Source organism: Melospiza georgiana, chromosome 2 (assembly GCF_028018845.1).
Source record: "Melospiza georgiana isolate bMelGeo1 chromosome 2, bMelGeo1.pri, whole genome shotgun sequence".
Lineage (NCBI taxonomy): Eukaryota > Metazoa > Chordata > Aves > Passeriformes > Passerellidae > Melospiza > Melospiza georgiana.
The window spans coordinates 18,733,153-18,757,681 of record NC_080431.1 but is presented as its reverse complement, the minus strand read 5'-3'; the positions used below and the strand labels follow the sequence as shown (position 1 = coordinate 18,757,681).

Sequence of the window (24,529 nt, the reverse complement as noted above, 5' to 3'; positions counted from 1 at the left end):
CTCTGCCCCACTGACAACCAGTAACACAGCAGTGGCTTGCTCTCCTTGAACCTGAGAATTGATCAGATCTAGAAAATATTTTTAAATGCTGTTCCAGTTCCCTGATTTCATTCACAATGTAACCACACAAGGATTTGTATTACCACAGCTGAGGAAGTGGCACAGTAGATTCCTACAGGCAGGAATAACATAAACCAATGTTGCTACCACAGCCAACACAGCATCAGATTGTAACTGGGGAGTGCAGGAAGAAAGATCAACTTCTATCAATATTGAAAACCATTTTGCCAATGAGAAAATTGGAACAAAACACTGCAAGATTTATATGCATGTCTGACAGTACTCAAAAGGCCTGATTCTCTAGAATATTATTTTGCCACCTTCCATTTGGAAATTGCCATGGTGTCTTACTAGAAAACTAGACTGACATATGCTGAATTAAAAATAATGATATAGAGAAAAAGGAGTTGTGTTCCTTGAGAATCTTTGAGAATCTATTTGCAATATCCTTCTGTGTGCAGCAACAAGCCGTTGCTGTCATATTATCCATGAGATAGTCTTGTTTGCAATTTTTCAGGATACATGAGCACAGATGTAAAAATAACATCCAAAAGATCCTTTAAAGGAAGAGACCTGCTTAATAGAGCAGCTGTTGAGACACACTCATTAGAGATCCTTCCAGAATGTTCAGGAAAAATCCCATGTTTACATCAAAGAAGTCACCTGAACCACACCCCAATTACCAGGTTCCAAGTGAAAACAAAGCCCTTTGTATGAACTCCTTTTGCCAGTCACACTGAAGAAGAAACCTGACTCTGCCCAGGAGATACATATGCCTCCTAAATTATTAATTTTTCCTACACTCTGCTTGGATACTTTTTCACTTAAGACTCATGGCTCATACTTTCAGGAGAATGTGTAACTTTCAGTGAATTGTTTTAGAACTAGGAAGTAAAACATTTTTGTTCACCTTATTTTCTCATGTTTAAGAATATATGGGACTGGTATTGAATTCTGCACTCAATTCCAAGTCCAGTCTATATTTTCTAACATATGGGTATCACCCATTCCCTTTGTGGAGCCACAGCACAATTCCCATTGCCACTGGGACAGAACCAGACTTCTCTGCACTACTGTGCTGGTCCTCATAGGAAAGCAATGGGATCACCTGGACCCAACAGATTTCCACAGTGAGAGTGTGTGCAATTGCTGATAAAATACAGACTCCCCCCCAAGCTCTTCCTCCCTTGATACCCTTGAATTCCAAAGTGCAGTTGTGTCTAAAACTTGAATTCCTCTTCAGTAATGCACAGGCATGTGCAAAATAGCCAACACTGTGGATTCAGACTATGTATATGGCCTACATCAATGCAATGAGGTCTTCTTGATTCAGATGGGGATTCATGAGGAATCAGGAAAGGAATATTTATAAAGTAGGAACTATAAAACTCCCGGTGTTAAGTACATAGTAGTTTGCATTCATATAAAAAATAGCAAATTCATGAAAGTACAACACCATAACAAAAATGCTAAAACAAACATAGTACACTTAGACAAAATGAGCTCTCTACCAGTATTTATGGTCACGTACTATGGTCTGACATTGATGTTTCTAACATCATATCACTTTCATTCATTTCAATCTCAAATGTTTCTTCCAATGGGCGACTGGTATCTGTACTTTTCCTTTGATTTGATGTCTCTAATGTTACTATGCCACTTTCATCCACAGTTTGTCTTTCTATGTCGAATTCTCTGAAATCCCAGGGAGGTGAAATTATGTTCTTTAAGGTCTTCACTGTGTGTACATCAAAGTCATAACATCTTAATTTGTCTTTGATCTCTGTTCCTAGGAAAACAGACAAACCAGTAGTTTATTTCAAATGAATACTCCCAAAAAATGTAATCTCAAAGAAACTATCATTCAGAAACTACTATAATTCTCTGCTTTCAGACCATCAAGGAGCTGCTGCTGCTTAATGACTGAAGCTGAATGAGTTGTTCTGAAAAAATCCAGCAGCCTCCTTTCTCAAAAAAGCACAATACAAGAAACACAACACAGTTTCAAAAGTGTGTTTTGAGAAGTAATTGCCAATTCCCTTCCCAATTCTCCAGGGAGCTTTTTTCTTGTTTAAGTTACACACAGCTTGGTTTGCATTAATGCATATCACATGGCTGCATGGTTCTTCCAGATGTCTTAAATGACTACATGTGGAGCAAGACAATATTGAGAAGAAACATCTGTTTCAATTGTGTGAAAAATCTGCAGGAAAAGCACTAGAGCACACAGATGGCTTTTACTTTTAAGGCTTCAGCCTTCTTAACATGCTTGACAAGACATCAACTGTGTTCACTACAGATAAATCACTAAGTTCAATGAAGCAGAAATCTATTAAAAATATAGAAGCTGTTTTTGCAGGGAAAACCCTTCATAGAAAATTTAAACCCATGGCAATATAATGTATTACTGTTATGAAGCACTTTTTTTTAAAACCATATATAAAGCTGTATTTTTGTAGTCAGAAGAACCTATCCTGTCTCCACAGAGACAAGTTTTGACAAGGTGAAAATACCTTGCTCTGCAACAACATTAGCATTAGTGCTCTGATTTCCTAACTCCATACTTCTGTTGAATTTTTCCCCCATTCCCTATGCAATCTAAGATGCCACAAATAAATATTTTCTATAAAAGGAAGCATTGACACCTTTAATGACAAAGTGTTTCTTTTCTTTATGCTGATGAGAGTACTGTCATGCTGCTCTCAAAAACCAGTGGTCATCTACAATTGCTGCTAAGTTCTGACTCATTGAGTCATTTAAAAAACCAACCCAAAAAACCCCAAGAAAGACATCCTCTACTTTGTGAGTTAATTAGGTAGTGGTAGGCAGCCCTTGACATAACAGTCCTCTCAAAGGACTCAATGACTTCATGAGACACGTAAGTTAGAGACTTACCAATATAGGCTTCAGAATCACCAATGTACATTTCTATGCAGTGGCCGAGCATTGTGACTGAAAATGTGTCATCCCGCCTGAGACCAAGGGCCTATTGAAAAAAAACAGTAAAAAGTATTTAGCATCAAATAAAAACATTTACATCATAAGTCTGCAGTGGTTCAGTTTGTTGGTTTGTTGTTCCACAATGCTAGCTGAGCATAGTCTTCACTGTAAAAGCAAAACATTGAACAACCAAAATAACACTATCATATGAACTGGCTGAAGTAGTAAGCAAGGAAAGGACAAAACCAAAACCAGAAAAGAACATAGATACAGACAGGAAGTCATTCACATATGAGCTACAACATATGCTGCTGTTTACTTACTGTAAAATTTCTAAGTTGGAAGTATTTAAAATTATTTCAGGTGCATGAGAAGCTTACATACATAATAAGTAAATTGCAATTCAAAGTTTGCCGAAGAGGCCATTTCTTACCTAACCAATAAAATATAGAAGATTTAAGAAAAAAAAAATTAAGACTATAAAATAAACACTCATTTGGAGGCTGGAAAAAAATGCTGGTTCTTTGTTCCAAACCCAAACCAGAGTGAAAGAGTAAATAACAATCTGTGACCAGCCCTTCAGCTGCAGGCAGTTACGTACCGTGTGGAAATAGTCAATGGCACTTTCAAAATTGCCCATGAGGCTGTGTATGTAGCCAATGGCAGAGTAAGTAGAAGCATTCTGAGGGATCAACACCAGAGCCTGGCGATGGTATTCCAGTGCTTCTTCATACTTCCTGGTAGGGGTAAGTACAGGACATCTGTTAGTAAGCTTCATGGTGAAAGGTGCTTTTACAGTGCCCTGTGGGTATTTTCTTAGCAAAGCGGAACACAATTGTGCCAGAACTTGAAAATTATTGCTTTGCACTCTGAACATAGTAATGGAATGTACAAAAAGCTCATGGATATCGACAATTTTCTTCCTCAGTGTAACTGAAAAATCATTGTTCTCCTTATGTAGGAAAACAGCTGCCTACAGCCAGGTCCCAGTTGGAGATCTTAGCTGTTTGATATGGTAAATTGCTTTAGATGTTTAGTGCAGCTCATTGTAGCACCAGCTTTCTTTCTGTCACTTGAAAAGCTCTCTGGGCAGAAATATCACAGCCCTTGAGTGCTGCACACACTGGTACCTTCATCATTTTGCAACACACTCTATCAGAAAAGTAGGCTCACACATATCCATGATATCTATCAAAATACCAACCTGTCCTTGAAAACTGTCTATTAACTACACTGATTATTTCATTTGTTATTTTATAAAACAAGGATTAAATGTACACTACAGCATTACTCTGAGAAATTAAATTGTCACATTTGACATCCTAGTTCTACGTTGTTAATATTACCTGTTTATAAGAAATTTTAATATCTAAAGTGATAATGAAATTATGCAATGAGGAACACACAAAGTTGTTAGAGGGCATCAAGTAACAACTGAGGCAGAAAAATTATGCAAATGTTTTCTTGCTGCACAGACCTTTCACATGAGTTCAATTTCACTTCCACTCATAGTATTTACACATCCAATTGACTACTACCACTGCATTTGAATACGCTGCTTTGAAATTTCAATGACATCATATTAGTGAGTAGACATACAGCCAGTAAGTTTTTCATAATAGCCATATTATGTATTACACACACTACTAAATTAGTTACTACAGTTTTTTAAGATGTGAAAGCATATGTACAGCTGCCTAAATTCTCAACTTCATTTTCTTGGAAGATAGTTTACATGGATGCAAAAATATTTTAGCTTTGATTTCTGAACCTGAGCAAATATTAAAAGTTGTACAAAGCATGATGTAAGCAGTTAAAACTACTGTAGAAATTTTAAAAAGACAAAAATAATTATAAATAAAACAAGTATTTGAAAAAATCTGCAATTATACTCATGAACAGATTTCAGAAGCAGTGCCTTTTGTTTGATCTTGGCACAAGGAGTAACTGTTATACGTCCTTATTTCATAATGAAAAAGAAGACTAATTGGCAATTAAAGCACAAAGCAATTATTACCAAACCCAAAGCAGAAGTACAGCTTTCATCTACCATAATCACATTCTCATTAGCAGCTTTGAAACAAAAATTACAGTGTACACCAATTGAGCAATTAAAACTACTAAAAGTATTTTTTAAAAATTGCATTGATTGAACAAAAAAAAGGACTGGTTCAAGTCAGATTAGGTAATTAATGAGAAAAATGTTTCTGTTAAAACTGTTAATGCTTGTATATATATATATATATGCTTTGCACTTTTTCTATTCATTGAATGTAAGCATGAAATGAAATATTAAATAGTATTGTTCTAAAAAACAAAGTAAGACTCCCTTGTTGTGTTATAATTCATGCCACTGAATATTTCACTTCAGTAAAAAATAGTAACTGCTAATCCAAACAATTAATTGTCATAAACCTACCTTTATGTTAATTATGTTTTATATAATAATCAGTGGACATATTTCAGTATGTGAGGACCGGGACAGTGGAGAATTAAAATTCACACCTATACAAGCGTCTAAAAGCCTCCAACTAATTCCCTAATAAGAATCAATAGTTAAAGAAAGGCTTTTACATAAAGTACTTTAACTTTTGTGTAATAAACAGGATATAAGGGTTGATTAATGTAGTTTTGTTCACAAGCTGATTTAGAGAATCTTGTTCTTACAGGGTAATTCTACACTGCTCTCATGTGGTACACCATCTTGGTATAAAGGAGGGAGAAAACACATTTGTGCAGCATTACAGAGAAATGGAGCCCCAGTACTCTCTGCTTACTTGAGTTTTCTGCAGACATGTCCCAAGTTGTTCAACAAAGGCTCCCACTTATCAACTGTTACCTGCAAAATAATGCAACAATTCAAATAACTGCAACTTCCTAGACTGTAACTAAATTTTATCTACTTTAAAAAAACAAAACATACAAATGAATAGGGAATTTTTTTTATGAACAAGAAAAATACCACAAGCATTTTAAACTCTTAACAAAACACATAAGCTGAAAACATTTATTCAACAACTAATTTTTCTATTTTTTACATTCCCCAAAGCTAATAATATTTCTTTAAAGGGTGAGTGTTATTAAAACTTGATGCAAACCAAACAAAACTTGTTATCTACTTAACTAGAAAAAGTGAAGTCAAGTCTCAGCCTAGGAGCACTCAAGGCACAGTTTCAAAATAATATTTATACCGCATTACTTGAATCTTAAAATAAGTACAACGTTTTGTCACAAGCTATTACAGAATTTGGAGGAGTTTTATAAATTTATGATCTTGCACGTTACTAGAATAAATACCTCATTTCCAATAGCTTTGATTTTCTCCAGTGCATCAAGGAACCACTTTTCTGCAGTTTTCCAGCTAAGGATTGAAGGGGTGGGGGGAAAGACAAGTAAATTAGTGAAGAGGTTTCATCAGCAGTATGAGAAAACTGTATTCAAAAAAGATTTCTATGACATTATTTCATCATATGAGTGAAATTAGATATAAAACCCAGTAATTTACATTTAGCTATATTTTGCATTGTGGTCCTAAGAGCTAACAAGACAAAACAAAAAAAATCAGAATCAAACTAAAAATATTGGCTAAACAATTCTTATATAGGTTAGAGTTTTTTCCCCCAGAATAAATTTGGAACCTCCTGAGCTGACAAAATGTATTGCTGTACAAAATCTTATAGTATGTGTGCAGATAGATGCCTTTTCAGGCACTCAACTACACAATGACAGGCACATGGAATATAGGGATGTTCCTCGAGCATTAAATTCTGTTCTTGTTCAATCTTACACAAGGAAGAACAATGTAGAAAGCAAGGGTTTAAGGTCAACACCATCTAAACTATGACCAAAAGACACTATAGTTCAATATAAGTACTTTAGATATATTGGCACATTACAATTAAGAATAATCCATGTTTAAGATAGTATTTGATCACATTTTGCAAGCTTACTCTCCATTTTGAAATGCCACCACTCCAACTTCGTGCATAACAAAAGGATCTTCAGGTGCAATGCTTAAAGCTTGGCTGAAAAACCGTTCAGCCAGCTTGGAGTTGTTGGTCAAACCATATTCCAGTCCAATATACAGCATAGGCAAATGACACCTAAAACCATAAAACAAAGTGCAGGTTTGTTTCTGTGTGGTTCTCAAGAACAGAGTCACAAACTATAAAGACATGCCAACTGTTTGTATATGTTTAGGTACATACAAGTAAAAGCTGATTTAAATGGACTACTAACCTAAGGGGAAGGTTAAAAGAATTTACATCTCTATTTAACAAGAGACTAAATTCCAATAGATCATTGTAACCTGCCCTGCAATCACATGTATTTTCTCAGCACTTAAGTCTAGTTCTGATGGTTTTTCCCCTAATTTCATTCATACATTTAATTTACAAATAGAATATGGAAGAAGTAATAGATAAAAGAATTACATTTCCCAGTAACTACAGTCAAATGTGATACTTTTATATGCGATATGACACAATTAGTTCGCAACTCATTTTACAACCCCCTCCCACAGCATGAAAGAGCTGTTCAAACTATTACTATGCAGCAATTGATGAGCTGGTATGACAACCACGATTCACACATTTCAGAAGATGTTCAGGCAGAACTTAGATTACCTATATATAAAACTTGACTTTAGAACTTACAAAATCAGAAAAATAATCACAATAATGCACTTGAAAGTAGATGGTTAAATTATTTGGGATGTTTTCCCTCCCTTGTTCTTTACCACATAACTGTTGCAAATGCATTGCTACTGTTTAAAGAGATGTATGTTGGAATCCTGGATGCTGAGAATTTTCAGTGCTTAAAGGCACAGACCCACAAGAGAACACTGTATTTGACCTGAGGCTGTGGAGACAGCTTCCAAAATTGACTGATAGCACTGGGATTACGGGTGTGTAGTTGGTTAGAAGTGTGTAATATCACAGGGTGGAAGACTTGGAGTTTGGGGTTTTAGAATATAGAAATAAATATGAAGCCAGATGGAGGTTTTAGGGTAGAGGCAGGTTGTTCTTTTTTACCTTTTTTTTCCTTCTTCTTCATGGTTTTGAGTGATGTTTTGTAATTGGACAGAGAAGTCCGCATTGCGGGCTTCCAAAGATCAGTTATTGGGTTAAAAGGAAAAATAATCTAAGTGTCCTTTCTTAATTAGATAGTTTAGTCTTAAAGACCTTATAACAAGATATAGTTAGCCATTTTGTGCCTTGCTAATGAAAAGCTACTAAACTCATAGTTGTGAAACTGTTTTACTGATAAGAAATAATAAACACCTGAGTCCGAACGTGAACTACCACCTCAAGTGCCCTCAATCCAGAGCCAGAGAAACCAATAGATGTAAGTCAATATTCTACACTACTTATGGATCCATTTGAATCTTCCCAAATATGATGTTTGTACAGGTACAGACCCTTTCATGAGCTGTGCAGCTGTGAAGTATGCAGCCATTGCCTGGTCATGCTCACTCTCCACTGCGAAGGAATGTCCATACGCTATCCATGCAGGGCCATAGGTCCGCTCCAGCGTCGTGGCTTTGCTAAAAACAAGAGCAAGTCACAAGCAAACACATCTGAAATTAAATTTCATCTGCTTCAGATGTCTACTCAGACAGCAATGCTATGCTATATGGTTAGGTTATCTATTAAGATAATTGTCAGTAATAATCAGTGATAAACAAAGCTCATTTTAAAAGTTCAAACTATTTTGCACTTAGAAGGATCACACATTCTTGTGAATCGATTTCATTATTTCTGCTACTGTTCACAGACAGGAGGAATTATTTGATATTACTGAACATAAGCAATTATATAGTAGGTGGATTAAATAAAATGCAGGAAACATTAGCAGTGACTCAAAACTCATTGCAAAATCCTAGCTATACATTTTGAAATAAATATATTATATCAAATCCAAGTTTGAGAAGCAGGATATGAATATACCTAATGAACATCTAAATTGAAATTTTGCCATCTAATTGCACTAGCTTTGAAGAAGATGAGCATTTGTCACATCACAGGCCATGCATCAGGGAAGTATACAAAACGTCATTCAAGTCTTGAGCTAAAAACTGCAACCTGAGCATCAAGACAGCAACCCAGAGACTTCACAGAAAGAAGAACATAAGAAAGCTCTGTAGATTACTTCCTAAATTTGAAGGCAAGGGTGTTCATAACTAAACAGCTCATAACAAGTGTGCCCAGTCTTTTCTGAAAAGCCTCTGACATGGAAGTAATACATGTTCCATAAGTATTTTATCATATTGCTTAACTATCCTTAACAGCTTACTTTTTTCCTAACATATAATCTAAATTTTGTCTGTCACAGTTAAACTCATTATTTCTCACGACAGATCCTAGAGAATGGTTTGTTCTCTGTCTTCTGAGACAAAACTTTAGATATAAAGTTTCAAACATTAGAACAATTTAGATATAAAATTTAGACACTATCTAAACACTTTAGATATAAACTTTCAAACCTTTTTATCTTCCACCCATGACAGCAATGAAAGATGTAGATATTTGACTGTGTCTTCAAGTTTCTTTTCTGGAAACCACTGTGTAGCCCACAGTTGTCCCTAGCCTTGTTAGCTTTACACTGCCATTCTTCTCCAAGATATTTAAGCATCTTGTTACTATTTCACTTTCAGCAGACCTCTTTTCCCTTTTGCCAGAACTACTCTGAATTTTGATCAGAGTATACATCCACAGATACTTTCTTGCTGTCTAGAGATGCTTGTACATTTAAAGATGTTTTTTATTTCAGCACCAAAACCAAATATATCACTCAGGACAACTACTTGAAGAATTTCACAGTGCTATTTTTAAGGAATTAAAATATTTTACTCATAATAACCAGGCATTTTAAAAGTATACATGACTAACCCATCTTTACATATATTGTCTGTAAAGGTCTCAGGAAAAATTAGTCTTACAGGTTGATTTATGCCCTCTCAGTTTGAGCTTACAGCACCAGAACAAATGCCCTGCTTCACAGCAAGGTCCTGCTCCCCAGTGCAGATATTCATTGCACATACAGAACGCCTACAGGAAACAGCACTGACCAAACCTAAAAAGCTAAAAAGCCCACTTGTGCACAGAAGTAACTGGACAGCCAAACATTGGAATTTTCCATATAATTCTTTCAGATATGAAACCTGAACTTGGGAGAATATCTGAGTGTCCCTCAACTAAGAACTGAGGCCTGATCACCCACAGCTGTAATTAGCTCAGCAACATTAGCAACTGCAGGGACTACACCTGCTCAGAACAGGAAGGTCACTGCCTAGAGAGACGCCACGTTAGTCTTCCTCATGTTTAAAGTATCTCTACAGATGAGGTCCAAACTGCTATGCCAAAAAAAGGATGGCAATGAAAGTATTTAAACAGTAACCAGTTTATTGAGGCTTCTCTTTATGAGCTTCAAACAATCACAAACATTAAATGTTTACTTAACAAGTGAGCAACAGATTCAGTAAAAAAAACCAGAAAAAAATTTACCTGAGATATCTTCTAGCATGTTCATTTTTGTGGCCAACCATGAGATAATAGCATCCTACTGCAAACCATGACACCTACACATTAAAATCAAAATAGAATATTATTAGATACATCACACATCCCATAGTGAAGCATCAAAAGAGAGGAAGACATGGTCATTAGAGAAGTTAGGAACATTTTCACTGAAATCAGTCAGCTCTTCAAATTATTTGGTATTACAGACAAGCTGGAACTGCTGGCAGGTACCTTTCTAACTGGGGCTTACTCAGCCTCATAAAGAGCTAAGTGGGAAGCTTACTGCTGTCTTCAATTATTTAATGGTAGGGAATACAAGACAGAGCCAGATTCTTTTCAGGGGTGCAGTAATAGGACGGGAAGCAACGGGTACAAGTTGCAATATAGGAAATTAGGATCAAGTCAAAGAAAAATAATTTTTACTGTGAAGGTCATCAAACACTGGAAAAGGTTGCTCAGAGACATGTAGACATTTATTACTGTAGCATTTGTTTGAAATTATTAATCAAAGTAAATAACTGGCACTGAATACCTTTTACAAGTACTTAATTTTATAAAAAGAACCTTGGCATAAAGAAATTACATGTAGAGAACATAAAAAGAGTGAACCATTCCTACAAGATTCATCAGAAACAGATTTTGAATTCTGTAGCTCAAACTAATACATTACAACTTTTATGTGCTTTCACCTAAAAAAAGAAACTACCTGACAACAAAAACTTAGAACAACTTACAGGATTATTTGGGTACAAGTCCACCAGTTTGTGAGAAAGATAGAAAAGTTCTACATAGTGGGAAGAAACAAGAAAAGAAAATTAAAACATGCTAAAACACTTAGATGTTTCAAGTCTTTTAGCTTTCCATACAAAATATACAGAACATTTAACATTATTAATTCACAAATGAACAAAATGTTTTGTTTCAGTTAAAATGCTTCAAATTGCCTCAAAATAGATTCAGTTTTGCAATTAGCTAAAGAAAACCCAACCAAAACAACCCAAAAGTCTTCACAAGACACAAATAAGCAGCTCTGTTTCCCACCCTCTAAGAATTCTGCAACAACTTAGGTCATTACTATACATTACAATAAATGCCAGTAGTATTGCACTTGAATGTACCTTGTCAAGGTAAAACACTATTCAACTTCCTACATCTAAAAGGTATAACATACTGGCTAGATCCATTTCAAAGTAGAGTCTTGTGCATTAATATGCTGAAAATAGGACAAAAGCAAATAAATTATTATATTATTTGGAATAATTCCAAGTGATTACTTTTTTAGTAAAAATAATAATTCTAGTTACTGAAATAACTTACTACAGATTTTCTAATAGCAGCAGTAGTAATCAGCTACAGGATAACAATTCTATTGTCTATGCAATTTCAAAGGAAATAGCATCAGGGCACATAAAGTTTCTACTTTTCCAGAGTACAGTGCTCTTAAACCAATGAGATTGTCCTGGAGCACTTTGTATCTCAGCTCAGAAAAAAAAAATATTACAACTGTCTTACAAAACATTAACTCTGTACATAATGCTTCTCAAGGCAGATTTAGAAGAAAAATCAGAGTAGTGGCCCCATTTTCAGATGTACTTAACTGTAAAATAACATTCACTAATCCCCAAGAAGTACCAGCACACCTAATGACCTATTTGTGTATATATAATGCACCATCCTGAGAGACTGCACAGCATATGAGCTCCTTATTCTATTTTCCAATTGATTTAAAAGATATTCAAGCTACTCCCTTGTTTTATATGCATTCTGGAATGAGAAAAAGCTACCCCAGCTGCAAGTAACCTATTACTGTAATTCCAATCAAAGTGCTGCATGATTATTAATTTGTTTGAACTAAAGAGAGGCCTTCACAACAGCAAAAGCAAGGAGAGTCTAGAATTTTTTTCTCATGTCCACCTAAGCATACACCATTGCTGAAGATTACTTTCTAGTTTATTTTTTATATTTTATATTTTATTCTTAAGCAGAAAAAGTGCAGCCAGATACTGTACAAAGATCACCTGGAAACAGAAATCACAATGACAGGGATGAGGCAGTGTAGCTCACAGGCCTCCTGGCTACACAGTCCAGTGGTTAAAAGACAGCTACACTCATGACCATGAACTCTTTGCACATCTACTTCCCCTAACCCTGCTGTCAGCTCTGAAATTCCCTTCTTTATCAATTACCACTGTTTTCTTGAAACAGCAGGTTTCAAGAGGAGGAAAAATAGATGTAATTTTTCATATGGTATATAAAGGGCTTTCTTGGCATCTTTAATTCTTTACTAAAACTGGGGCTTTACAGCCTTCTGTTGAGTTGTATTAAATGCTGTGTTCCTTACCATTTGCTTTGTTAAGCTCCACAAGTGTCCCTATATGTACAGGTAAACAATTTGCATGGAAGGGATCTTTTTCCATCACTCTAAAAAATAAAATAATTAAAAAACTGTAATGCACACTTCAAAAACTTTAATGTGTTAAAAGCAAACTGCTTGTTTAGCATGTAATGTTCCAGTTAGTTGCCACTTTAGGCATTAGAAAACTATTTATGATTAAAGCACAACTATTAACAGCATAATAAAGGCTCTCTTCAGACCAGAAATACAACAGTTAATTTAGCTTAACAAAAAAGGATAATGGAAAATTCTTTCAAGCTGAATATACAATTAGAAAATCAGAATAGAATGCTCTTTTGTTTTGCAGGTCACTTCAAATTTAACCAGCAGACAGCAAACAACATTCATCTTTTCCATACATTTCACAGCAGCTTTCAAACAACAATCCTCAACTTCCTGAAGTTAACACCAGGCAGGCAGTATGCCTTCAGAATCACATTTGGCTCAGCTGTAAAATTTTGTTTGCTGCGGCATTCAGAAACACATCCATGAGTGCAGACCTACAGCAGCTGAGAGCAAACCATGGCAGTGTCCTGAGTCCCTGACCCCAGCAGCAATCCACGCCTGTAACAATCGATACATGATACTTGGCCATCAGAATTAGAAATAACAGGCTGGCTTTTAAATTAATAATATCTTTTGATCACTGTCAATAACACTGTAACTGCTATTGGCCAGAGAAATCGAACTTCCTAGCTAACCAACTGTTTCAAACCAGTTCATTCTGAAAGCCAAACAAGAAGTAAGCAGCGAGCACAGAAATTGAAGGTACCAGAATAAGGAAGAGGATGAATAAAATGAAGTTCAGCACAGTGCTGATTAAGCTGAGTTTTACCTTGGAGACTTCTGATATGTATTATAATTATACCATATCTTGACAGACACAAAGTACACATTTTAAATACCTGAGACACATATAACACATGACATGTACATTGCAATACATATCAAATTGTTATGTATGTTTACCCATTGAACAACAATATTTTCTGTAAGTCCAGGCATAATTATTACACTCCACCATATAAGAAAAAAAACCTTAAAGTTGCTTTGCACACTTACACTGAAGTAAGCTTATAACACATTTTGAAGTCACAGTTGTAATAATGCCTTTCTGCTAGGGATACTACCACATCCAGGTTTTCCTGAAGACCATCTACTGATTCAGGAATCAGTGTTTCACTGGGTTTATTATACTGAAAGACAAAAGAAACAAAAAACTAAACTAAAATCAGATGGTATAAGTATTATTATTATGGTCCTAAAAGAATATTTAAGAAGCTTTAAAGTTCTTAAAATTTTTATTTTTAATCTGAACGTCCATAAAACCTGTATTTGGTAAAATGCTTCTTTAAAATGTACTTAAAAGCTCATTTAGAACACAAAAGATGCTTGCCATAGTCAATATGTTTCATGTAGGCTGTAGAAATTAAAACTGAGCAATATATATTTTTAGTGCTCTTTGGATAAGAATAATCTGGAATGATGTTCTTATAGCCGAATATTTTCAGGTAACTGAAAATGTTTTGTCTATGTTATTAACATTCCTTTTCCCCACCCAGAAGTTTCTCAATAAATAAATTTTCAAAAACATAAATCAGAATTTCAAGTTGCTACCACAGCAGAAAACAATTAACAGAAAACTGTTACACTATTGCATAGTGAGTTGTACTGCATAAATTTTTTTTAAAATTACAAAGTCCATATTTATTTCCATGTTCCAAATAAATGGGATCAAGAAAATTTACACTCAAAGTCAAGACTTTCAATGAATTCTCCAGATTTTTGGGACTTACCTTTTTCAATTTATTCTCAAATAAAAAGTGAAGCAATTCCTGCTCTTCTTCCGTACATTGTCTATTAAGAGGTAGAGATTCAAGGAGTTCTTTTTCTATATGAATTAAAAAACATTGAAATGGTCATATTACAGAAGAAACAGCATGATCCAACATTTCAAGAACTTAGAGATACAAAGAATTTTATGATGGTCATCCCAACTGCAAGGACTATAACAGCACAGATACACTGAAACAGATAATGCTATTAATTTTGGAAATTTAGGATTAATTAGTTACTCCTTCTACACTTTAAAATAAAATGTAATAAAGATGAAATAACACACCATTATTTTTATTTACTCCACATGTCCAATGTTATCACTTAGAATGCTCTATTAACTAATGCCTAAGCAAACCCCAGAAGGGTTTCATTGGTTCAAAGCCTGTGAAATTGAAAACACAGGACAAAACATTGTTTGGGCTGGGCAGAGCGGAAGAGGTTCAGGAGCTGACAAGCAGGACAGCTGGGTTATTGTGTTTCTTTCAACTCTTAGCACTGCAGGACTGAAAAATAAAAGTTCAAATGCAAATTTGCACAGATCATAATTTTCACTCATTTAACACATTTTCTGTTCCTAACATTTTGGAGTCTGTTACTTCTACCGCCTTAATTTTTATCTAGGAAAACACATCTTGAGAAAGCAGGTAAATTTTACTTGTGTTTGAGAAATACTTCTCTCCAGACCTTCCTGTGCTGTCAGCATATGGTGTGATGTTAAAAGATCAAATGCTTCAAAGCAGTAAACATCCAGCTTCAAGGCCTCTTTGTAGCTGTAAGTTGCCAGGGTTCTATTGTCCAAAGCATCGTAGATCTTCCCTCGTAAAAGGCATATAGAGCTCTTGATCTGGTGGAAAAGCAGGACTGAAGGTCAACAACTGAATCATTGTTTGCAATTTAGTTTTCAGCACAAATCAAATGTGCTCCCTGGAAAGTAGAAAGTATTTCATGTATGATAGAACCTGGTTTTCTAGTGCTGTCTTTAAATAAAAAGTTGTCTCTACTATCTCAAAGAAAAATCCGAAGCATTCTCTGTCAGGTTACCCAAACAAACAGATGCTCGAAATAAACAACAGAGGACAGAGTTTATCTTTTCTAATTCTGGCATCAGCTCTCTGATACTGAGTTGTAACTTAATTGTACTAAATTCCCTTCATATCCAACATGGAGAAATTGTCCCTTCCAAAGGCAATACACTTCTTTGCTGACCATTAAACCACATATTTCATGCAAGACAAGAATGACCACAGTAGAGATGAAAAAGGCCAAATCAATGGACTCAATCAATTGTTCTGAACAGAAAAATATATCCTTGTTTTCAATCCAAAACATAGATATTCCACAAAAGGAAACAGTGAAAGCCCATAATTACCAGTTGTGCTACAATGTTTACTAACACGTTCTTTCCAAATTCCCTTGATGGGTATTTAGTTCAGTCAGAAGGCCACAAAAGTGTCAGCAAAAGAGAAAGTTAACACATTACCCACCTCTATAATCAGACTAAACAATCCTTTAATCCCATTATATCAGCACTCAAAATCAGTTCACATCAGCAATGTAACCCACTTTGCTACTTCAGTCTTCTGGGAAAATGCCATCTGTCAATCACCTACACTGTAATTTCAGCTAAGAAATTTTAATTTGTACCTCTGAAACTAACAACTCTTCACAGACTCTTCAGCCTACACACCACACCAATCTCTTTAAACTGTGTGTCTACACAGAATTTTTTCCCTGAGCTTCAAAAATTTCACCTTCATCTCACATAATTTTCACAAATGTGATCAAAGAATATCCCACTGAGAACAACACTTGAGTGATTATGAAGTATTTCATTAAAAATAACTGGAGGAGAAAAAAAACTTGCTTTGTTATCTCAGAACCTGCAGTCCAATTGAAAGCAATGTTAGGATACATTATTAAGAAAGAGCTAAAAGACTGTAAAAACCAAAGCTAGATCATGAAGTTCCTGCAAAGCATCTGCAAATAATTTATAAGAAGTTGTTGAAAAGCATTGCTTATTTTTGCATACTGGGTTACTTTCATACAGGCAAGCTAACACACAATGTGTGACTGAAAGAAGAACAATTCAGCATTTCTGAAAATTATGTTAGCTGAAAAAGAAAGCTTCAATGCACTATCAGATTCATACAGCTGTGAAAACACTTTCTGACTTCACAGGTTTTTTTCCTACAAAAATGTTTTTAAAAATAATATCACTTACTGAGGACTGTGACATCTCCCAGTCTGTGGTAGAATCTTTCAACCCACTTTCATCCTTCAAGTACTTTTCAAAAAGTCGTTTGTTGATTGGCTCCTCCATATCAAGGATATCCAAGGCCTGTTGATGCTCTTTTGCAGCATACTAACCAAACATGTGCATGTAAAAAACAAGGTTTTGAAGAATTTGTACATAAAGCACTAATAAACAGAGCATCATGTTTCAAAGGCATGGGTTATAACAACTAGTGTTTATCAGCAGGTTTTTCATACATGCATTTTCTTATTTGGCCATTTGTCATTTTATAATTGCAGTTAGCTCTTTCACTGGTCATCTATACTATGCAAAAAAATATGCAAAAATTATAAAATAAAGCATGTACAGAAAAACGTATTATTCAGAATTATGCAATCAGAGAAACAGGTAAGGTTTTAAAAATAGTTAACACAGGTTTTAATAAAATACCATCATCTTATTCTATAAGCAGCACATTATTCTATTTCAAATTTCTGTATATTTAATCTACCAATTGATTCAGCTGTGTCTCTGAAAGCACTGCATTTTACCTTTTATGTATGAGATCTTATACAGAAGTACAAAGCTGCTAACTATAGTTATACCACCATAAATCAGATCTCCTTTGGTCAGATTACAACCAACCAAATAAAAGTGTAAGCATGAAGACATGAGACAAAAATGGTTCACATTCTTTTCCCACAAAATATTAGAGGAGTATTTCCTGGGAAAAAGGTCAGTTGGATTCCTTCCAATTAGTGCCACAATGGATGCTGCAGTGACCCAACTGAAAGTTAAAGAATGAAATCCACTCTCAGAAAATTTAAACCTGTTGTTCCAATGAACATATATATCTACACTGCCTGTCAGGTACCTAATCTTCCCAAGATGTCTTTTATTTAGTTTAGCTTGTTTACAGTAGGGGTTAAAATGTGTACTCACGTGACATCTGGCTGCAAGGTAGCGACATGCCTCATACAACTGAAAGAAAAGTTTCATACATATCAGTTATAAAGAGAACATGTTTGCTTACACTGTCTGAGTCCCTTTTGCTCTCTCCCTTTTCAGTACTATGGCTTCTTCACCCCTTTCACCACCAAAAGTCCTTCCTGCCCAAGCCTGTAACCCTTTCTCTATTAGTAAATTCTCAAAGGACACTTACTTGACTCTTGTCTTTACCACTTGTCATCAGAGCAGAAGGAAAATTGAAAGAACTACATCTGAAGTGACAATCCACCTTCCCATACCTGCTGCAGTTACATCCTCAGACCCCTTCTCTGTTCCGTGGCCCTGTTTGGGGACAATGCTATAAACCTGACTGACTGAACACAGGGCCTTATAAACTAAATAATGCAGCTTTCTTAATTACTTTTCTTACTGTGATGGTGAAGAAGTCACTGTGGTTAGCAGCAGAGCCTTAAAAGAGGGGTAACAGTAGGCTGTCTTTGACCAGAAGGACTCACCTTATCCAGCTTCCGTGATCGAAGGGCGTGCGCTGCCCTGTGGTACTGAGCTGTCAGGTAAAGGCATTGGGCCAGCCAGTAGATATCCTGTGGTTCCTCTAAAGTAAAAGAACAGATTATAAACCATTGCTTTAAAACATAGCTTCAAATATTATCAAACATATTTTAATACAGAATGTTCACTTTTGCTTCACTAGAGAAGTATCTTCCCCATACTCTAGCATCTGACCGAGTTACAAAATTTTATTTATAAATGTGTATAAAGTACTTACAGTATCAATCAGTGAGAGATTAAAATTAAAAGATAATCAGATTTTAACTTTAAAGACCTCAGATGGTGCACTGGACAGTGAATACAAAGAATGTCACAATAGAGGTGTGTCATGAGAAGGAGACCACAGTGATACAGATTAAAAAAACAGCAGTTGCAGGCTACCCTGCTCTTGGATACAGGGCAGAAAAAAACAACCCAGAAATGTCTCTCTCAATAAAAAGATCAGTGAGAACCTAACAAGAGTGAAAGCACTAGACTTCTATAGCTTGGAGCTGCAACTTCAGAAGCACAGCTTTAGTGCCCTCCTACCTCACTGCCAACCAAAGCCTTTGTGGGATCAAGTGCAGGGGATCACTTTAAGAAGTGTGAGTGCTGGTGGCCATGGGCAGCACCGACTCCTCTCAGTGTAAACACACTTTGTACTCCTCACCTGGGCAACCCTGAGTCCTGGGGGAAACCACTGTGCTCTCTTGTTGCTCTTGTTTTTTTTGTTTCTTAAGGAAAGCAAACCTTAAGGTTTGTTCAAACATGAATTTTAACATAAAGTTCAAAAGTCAAGGAAGATGAGCTCTGCTTTATTTAGGAAAATGGCATTCCAAAGATCACAAAAATGCACTTAAACCAAACTCAACATGTCAATATTTGGCCATACAGCACTAAAACCCCACCAAAACACAACACTATCAGAAAGAAGTTCATAAAATACAATGTAAAAAGTGACCACTTACCATGAGAGAGTGAAGCTACTTTGTCAGCCCAGAACAGGGCACTTTGATACTGTTGCTGTAAAAGCATGATAGAAATAATTAGTATTCCTTTGGGGTTGGCTTTTCTGAATAATTCTGAAATACATTGTACATCAGTCAGAGGTAATATCTTGTGCATGTAGTCTCAATGAATGGTGATTCACATTTCTGATCTTTTCTAACATAAAAAAATAGTTCAAAAGGGCCAATACTGCAGGTATCTTTGACCAGAAGTTATGTGCTGTGTAAGTATGGCAACAGGTCATTAGTGGAATTGCCATCACTGGAAAAGTAGCAAGAATCCTCCTCTTCAGTTTAAAAAAATGCTACATTTTAGAAAAAACACAATACTGTATATAAAAAAGGGCACCAAAATTACTTCAGGTAACTTCAGCAGCACCAGCTCTGATGAAGAAATGTTCATTCTCCAGTCAGGACACTTCAACTTCACATAAATCCATAGCGCCTGCATGCATTCCCCTTTTGCCTGGAAACACTTTTTCACTCTTGAGACTCCACTTTGGCTGAAGTGAGTGAAATAGGTAGGAGTGGTGGCAACCAGAGATCAGACAAAAGCAGAATGTGAAGATATATCCCACTGACTCTGCTAAAGTTGCCACCAGATTTGAGGTGCCAGGCAAAAATCTCACAGAACTGGCTGGGGTTATCTCCTGAGAAAATCACCAGGCATTCTTGCTGCTCCTTTTTATCCCAGTCCATGTAAGGAAGCCTAATATGATTCCCAGCATATGCTGGACACGTAACAAATACCCTGCCATTGCAAGGATTTGTAAGACTTTACAGGAGCATGTAGCAAGAGGACAAGGAGGAATGGATTCAAACTGAAAAAGAGAGTAGGTTTAGCTGTTAGGAGGAAGTTCTTTGCTGTGGGTGCTGAGGCACTGGAACAGGTTGCTCAGATTAACTGTGGGTGCCCCATCCCTGGAAGTGTCCAAGGCCAGGCTGGATGAGGCTCTGAGCAGCCTGTTCCAGTGGAAGGTGGAACCAGATGTTCTTTATGGTCCCTTCACAGAATCACAGAAGTTCAAGACTGGAAGAGACCTGTAAGATCATCAAGTCCAGCCGATGTTCTAACTGTTCAACTAGATCATGGCAGCAAGTGCCACATCCAGTCTTTTTTTGAATTCTTCAAGGGATGATGACTCCACCACCTCACTGGGTAAATGATTCCAGTATCTGACCACTCTTTCTGTGAAATATTTCCTTCTTAATTCTAACTTGCATCTCCCTTGGCGCAGCTTGAGACTGTGTCCTCTTGTTCTGTCTGTTGTCACCTGGAGAAAGAGACCAACCCCCAGCTCACCACAGCCACCCTTCAGGAAGTTGTAGAGAGTGATGAGGTCACCCCTGAGTCTCCTTTTCTCCAGGCTGAACACCCCCAGCTCCCTCAGTCGTTCTTCATATGGCTTGTGCTCCAAGCCCCTCACCAGCCTCATTGCTCTCCTCTGGACACGCTCAAGTAACTCGATGTCCCTCCTAAAGTGAGGGGCCCAGAACTGGATGCAATACTCCAGGTGAGGCCTCACCAGTGCTGAGTACAGGGGCAGAATGACCTCCCTGCTCCTGCTGGCCACACCGTTCCTGATACTGGCCAGGATGGCATTGGCCCTCTTGGCTACCTGGGCACACTGCTGGCTCATATTCAATCGACTGTCAACCAGCACCCCCAGGTCCCTTTCCACCTGAGCACTGTCCAGCCACTCCATCCCCAGCTTATATCGGTGCAGGGGTTATTGTGGTTATTCAACCCAAACCACTCTGTGGCTCTCTGAAGACTGAGCAAGCCTTGGTGGCTTCTCTCCCCTCCTGCACCATTGCAGCTGTGGAGCCTGTTCAGAACCTCAGAGACTGGTGTGTGCTTTGGGAGGGCAGCTCTGGCAGTCTGCTCTGACAGGCACACACTGATGCTATCTATCCCAGCCCTCACTGAGCACTACACCACCTCAGTGGTCTCTTCTATCATGTGTTCCTACATTTCCTACTTGATGGGGACTAATAATACCCAGAAAATTTGTCAAGAGAATAGTTTGGTTTCAATCTGCACTCCCAAGGGGGAAAAATTCCACAAAAACCCACAAAGCAACCCCACACACATTTAGTAGCTGTCTACAAGAAGAGATTTAAATTATTCCTCAACACCACAAAAGAAAGGTATAATCCAGGCCTACAAGGCACTGCATGACTTCTGTTCAGCACTTTTACAGTACTATAGGATGACACATTATTACACAAAAAAGCAATTTCATGCTCCTCCTGATGCCCCTTCCACAGAAGTGCAAGGCTGTGTGGCAAAACAGCTTGGTGAAACAGTTTAAGGCAAATGAGAGCAGCAAACCAAACCAATCAAACCCACCAAATTAGCCCAGGTCCCTAACCAGCCTTTCAGTCAGACTTGCTGGCCACACAGAGAAATGCCTTTGCTGATTTAAGGGGTGTGCTTTCCTCAGCAGTGATGCCTGCACCAAGTCTGAACTGGAAGAAGAGCAGAACAGTTTGATGCTACATTTAACCTAATTTATTTATGCATTTTTCTTCGTGTGTCTTTTTTTTTCTTTTTTTGCCCTGCAGCAACATAATTGCTGAATCCATCAACAAAGGAAAACAACCCTGCCCTCCTACGAGGCGTCTGCAGCACTGCAGGAGTGTGATGGGCAGCTTAATCACCAGCCAGGGAATCATACAATGGTCTGGCTCAGAAGAGACCTTAAAGACTGTCTAGTTCTGGCCTGCCAGGGGCAGATAAACCTTCCAGGTTTAAACTAAACTAGACCAGGCTGCTCAAAGCCTCATCCAACCAGGCCTTGCACACTGCCAAGGATGGGGCATCCACAGCTTCTCTGGGCATCGTGTTTCAAGTTCCACCCTCACAGTAAGGAATTTCATCCTAATATCTAATCTAAACCTAACTCCTCTTAGTTTGAATCCCTCTTGTAACGATCACAGAATCATTAAGGCTGGAAAAGCCATCCAAGATAATCAAGTCCAAGCTTTGCCAGAGCCCACCATGGTCACTAAACCATATCACCGAGAGCCACGTCCACTTGCAAGAAAGGTGACTGCACCACTGCCCTGGGAAGTCGGTTCCAAGCCTAATCACCACTCCAGCGAAGAGATTTTTTTCTTCTGATGTCCAACCTAACCTGAGCCTGCCCGGGTGCGATAGAGGCCATTTCCCGCTGCCTTAGGCAGGCACGGCCCAGCTTGCACAACCCGAGGGCGGGATCCTGCCAATACGCCTTGGCTACACAGCGGCCCCACGGCGGCTCCCCTCCTCCTTCTCCACACCAGGGGGAATCCAGGAACACCCACAGGGAGGCCCCGGCTCCTGCTGGACACCCACAGGCGGCTCTTCCGGCCCGCCGCACCCCGGTGCGACCGCCGCTCCTTCCCCTTCGGGAGAACGGGGCACCGTCACAAATTCACCATTACAGATTCACGGGCACCATCACAAATTCACCATCACAGATTCACGGGCACCATCACAAATTCACCACTACAGATTCACGGGCACCATCACAAATTCACCACTACAGACTCACGGGCACCATCACAAATTCACGATCACAGATTCACGGGCACCATCACAAATTCACCACTACAGATTCACGGGCACCATCACAAATTCACCATTACAGATTCACGGGCACCATTACAAATTCACGGGCACTATCACGAATTCACGCCCTCTCCGTCGCTGCAGGGGCCGGCACCGCTCCCCGGCCTCCCTGCCTGCGGGAGCCACGCTGAGCGCGGTTTTTCCTCGAGGAGAACCCGTGGCCCTGCCGCCCCTTCCCCAGCAGCCCCTCCGGGCGCTCACCTGGTCGATGTACTGGCGCACTCGCTTCCTGAGCCGCTCCAGGTTCATCCTCCCTCCTTCCCGGTCTCCCTCCCGCGCCGCCCTGGATGCCGGAGCCGCCGAGGGACCGCGGGCCGCCCGCCGGTGCAGCGCCCAAACCCGCCCCCCGCCTTCCCTCCCTCCCTCCCTCCCGGAAACAGCGCCCCGAGCGCGGCGTTCCGGGAGCGCGGAGGCCGCCCGGGACATCCCCCCACTGGCTCCACACGCCCTAAATAAACATGTGCTGGGACTTTACGGTCTGTACTGTGGAGAGAGAGAAATTTGTGGTAAGGGGCTTCGTCACAGTTTCGAAGCGAAAGATTATCCGTGGAATGTGGCCCGAGGGAACGGCCTGGAGCTGCGTCAGGGCAGGTTTAGGTTGGATATGGGGAGAAGCTTCTTCACCCAGAGTATGGCTGAGCACTGGAACAGCTCCCCAGGGAAGTGCCTCAGCACCAAGCCTGACAGAGCTCCAGGAGCTTTTGGACACGGTGTGTCCCTTGGGGATGTGCAGGGCCGGGGGTTGGGCTCCATGATCCCTGTGAGTCCTGCCCAGCTCAGCACACTCTGTGGTTCCATGATGTCTCTGCCAGGGCTCCTACAGGGATCGGCTGCCCTGAGAGCCCCCTCGGCCCCTGCAGCCTTGTGGTGAAAGCGCTCCCTCGGGATGGGGGATGGTGTGTCACGAGGTTTTCTATGAATCCTGCATCTCCCAGGCAGTTTTGGTGTCACAGATTAAGGAATCATCCACTAGGACAGTGCTGAAACAGGTCAGCTTTCACTACTGCAACCCAAATAGTGTGTATCCTTTAAAAGCCCGATTTGAAGTAATTCAGGTGTTGGCCAATACTTGGAGTGGGTATGCATGGGACACGAGGAAGAATCACCTGTGTTTGCTTCCATGGAGAAGGAAGACTTGTGTCAGGTACAGTGAGGAAAAGGCCACAAAGGTGGCAGCTGGTCACAAGCAAACAGTCTGAGGAAAATGGATCCATGTGCCCTCTCTTGAATTATTTGCAGTAGCTGCACTTTGATGTAAAACTGTCTGATTTCTGTGATTTCCTCCAGTTACTAGTTAGGTCAGCTTTTTACCTCACACTGTGTCACCTTTTGGGAGCCAATTCTTCTCTGGTGCCATTGAGTGTGTGTGCTACAGAAGGCAGATATTTGTGCCTGCTGTAAAGCATAAATTTATTCTGGGTT

The 24,529-nt window shown here is 38.7% G+C and overlaps 1 protein-coding gene across 1 annotated transcript; it reads right to left on the bottom strand.

Moving 5' to 3' along the window:
* Nucleotides 1–479: 479 nt before the first annotated feature.
* Nucleotides 480–23,415, bottom strand: CDC16 (cell division cycle 16). Its single transcript, XM_058018574.1, has 18 exons — nt 23,309–23,415; nt 19,453–19,507; nt 18,451–18,548; nt 17,930–17,968; nt 16,976–17,116; nt 15,439–15,598; nt 14,712–14,806; nt 13,978–14,111; nt 12,862–12,941; nt 11,255–11,304; nt 10,506–10,579; nt 8,420–8,545; nt 6,951–7,103; nt 6,298–6,361; nt 5,778–5,839; nt 3,602–3,737; nt 2,956–3,046; nt 480–1,849 (listed from the first exon to the last, which is right to left on the bottom strand). Exons 1-18 carry the CDS (start codon nt 23,354–23,356, stop codon nt 1,584–1,586), a joined length of 1,872 nt encoding a protein of 623 aa, XP_057874557.1. The 5' UTR covers nt 23,357–23,415; the 3' UTR covers nt 480–1,583.
* Nucleotides 23,416–24,529: the final 1,114 nt, after the last annotated feature.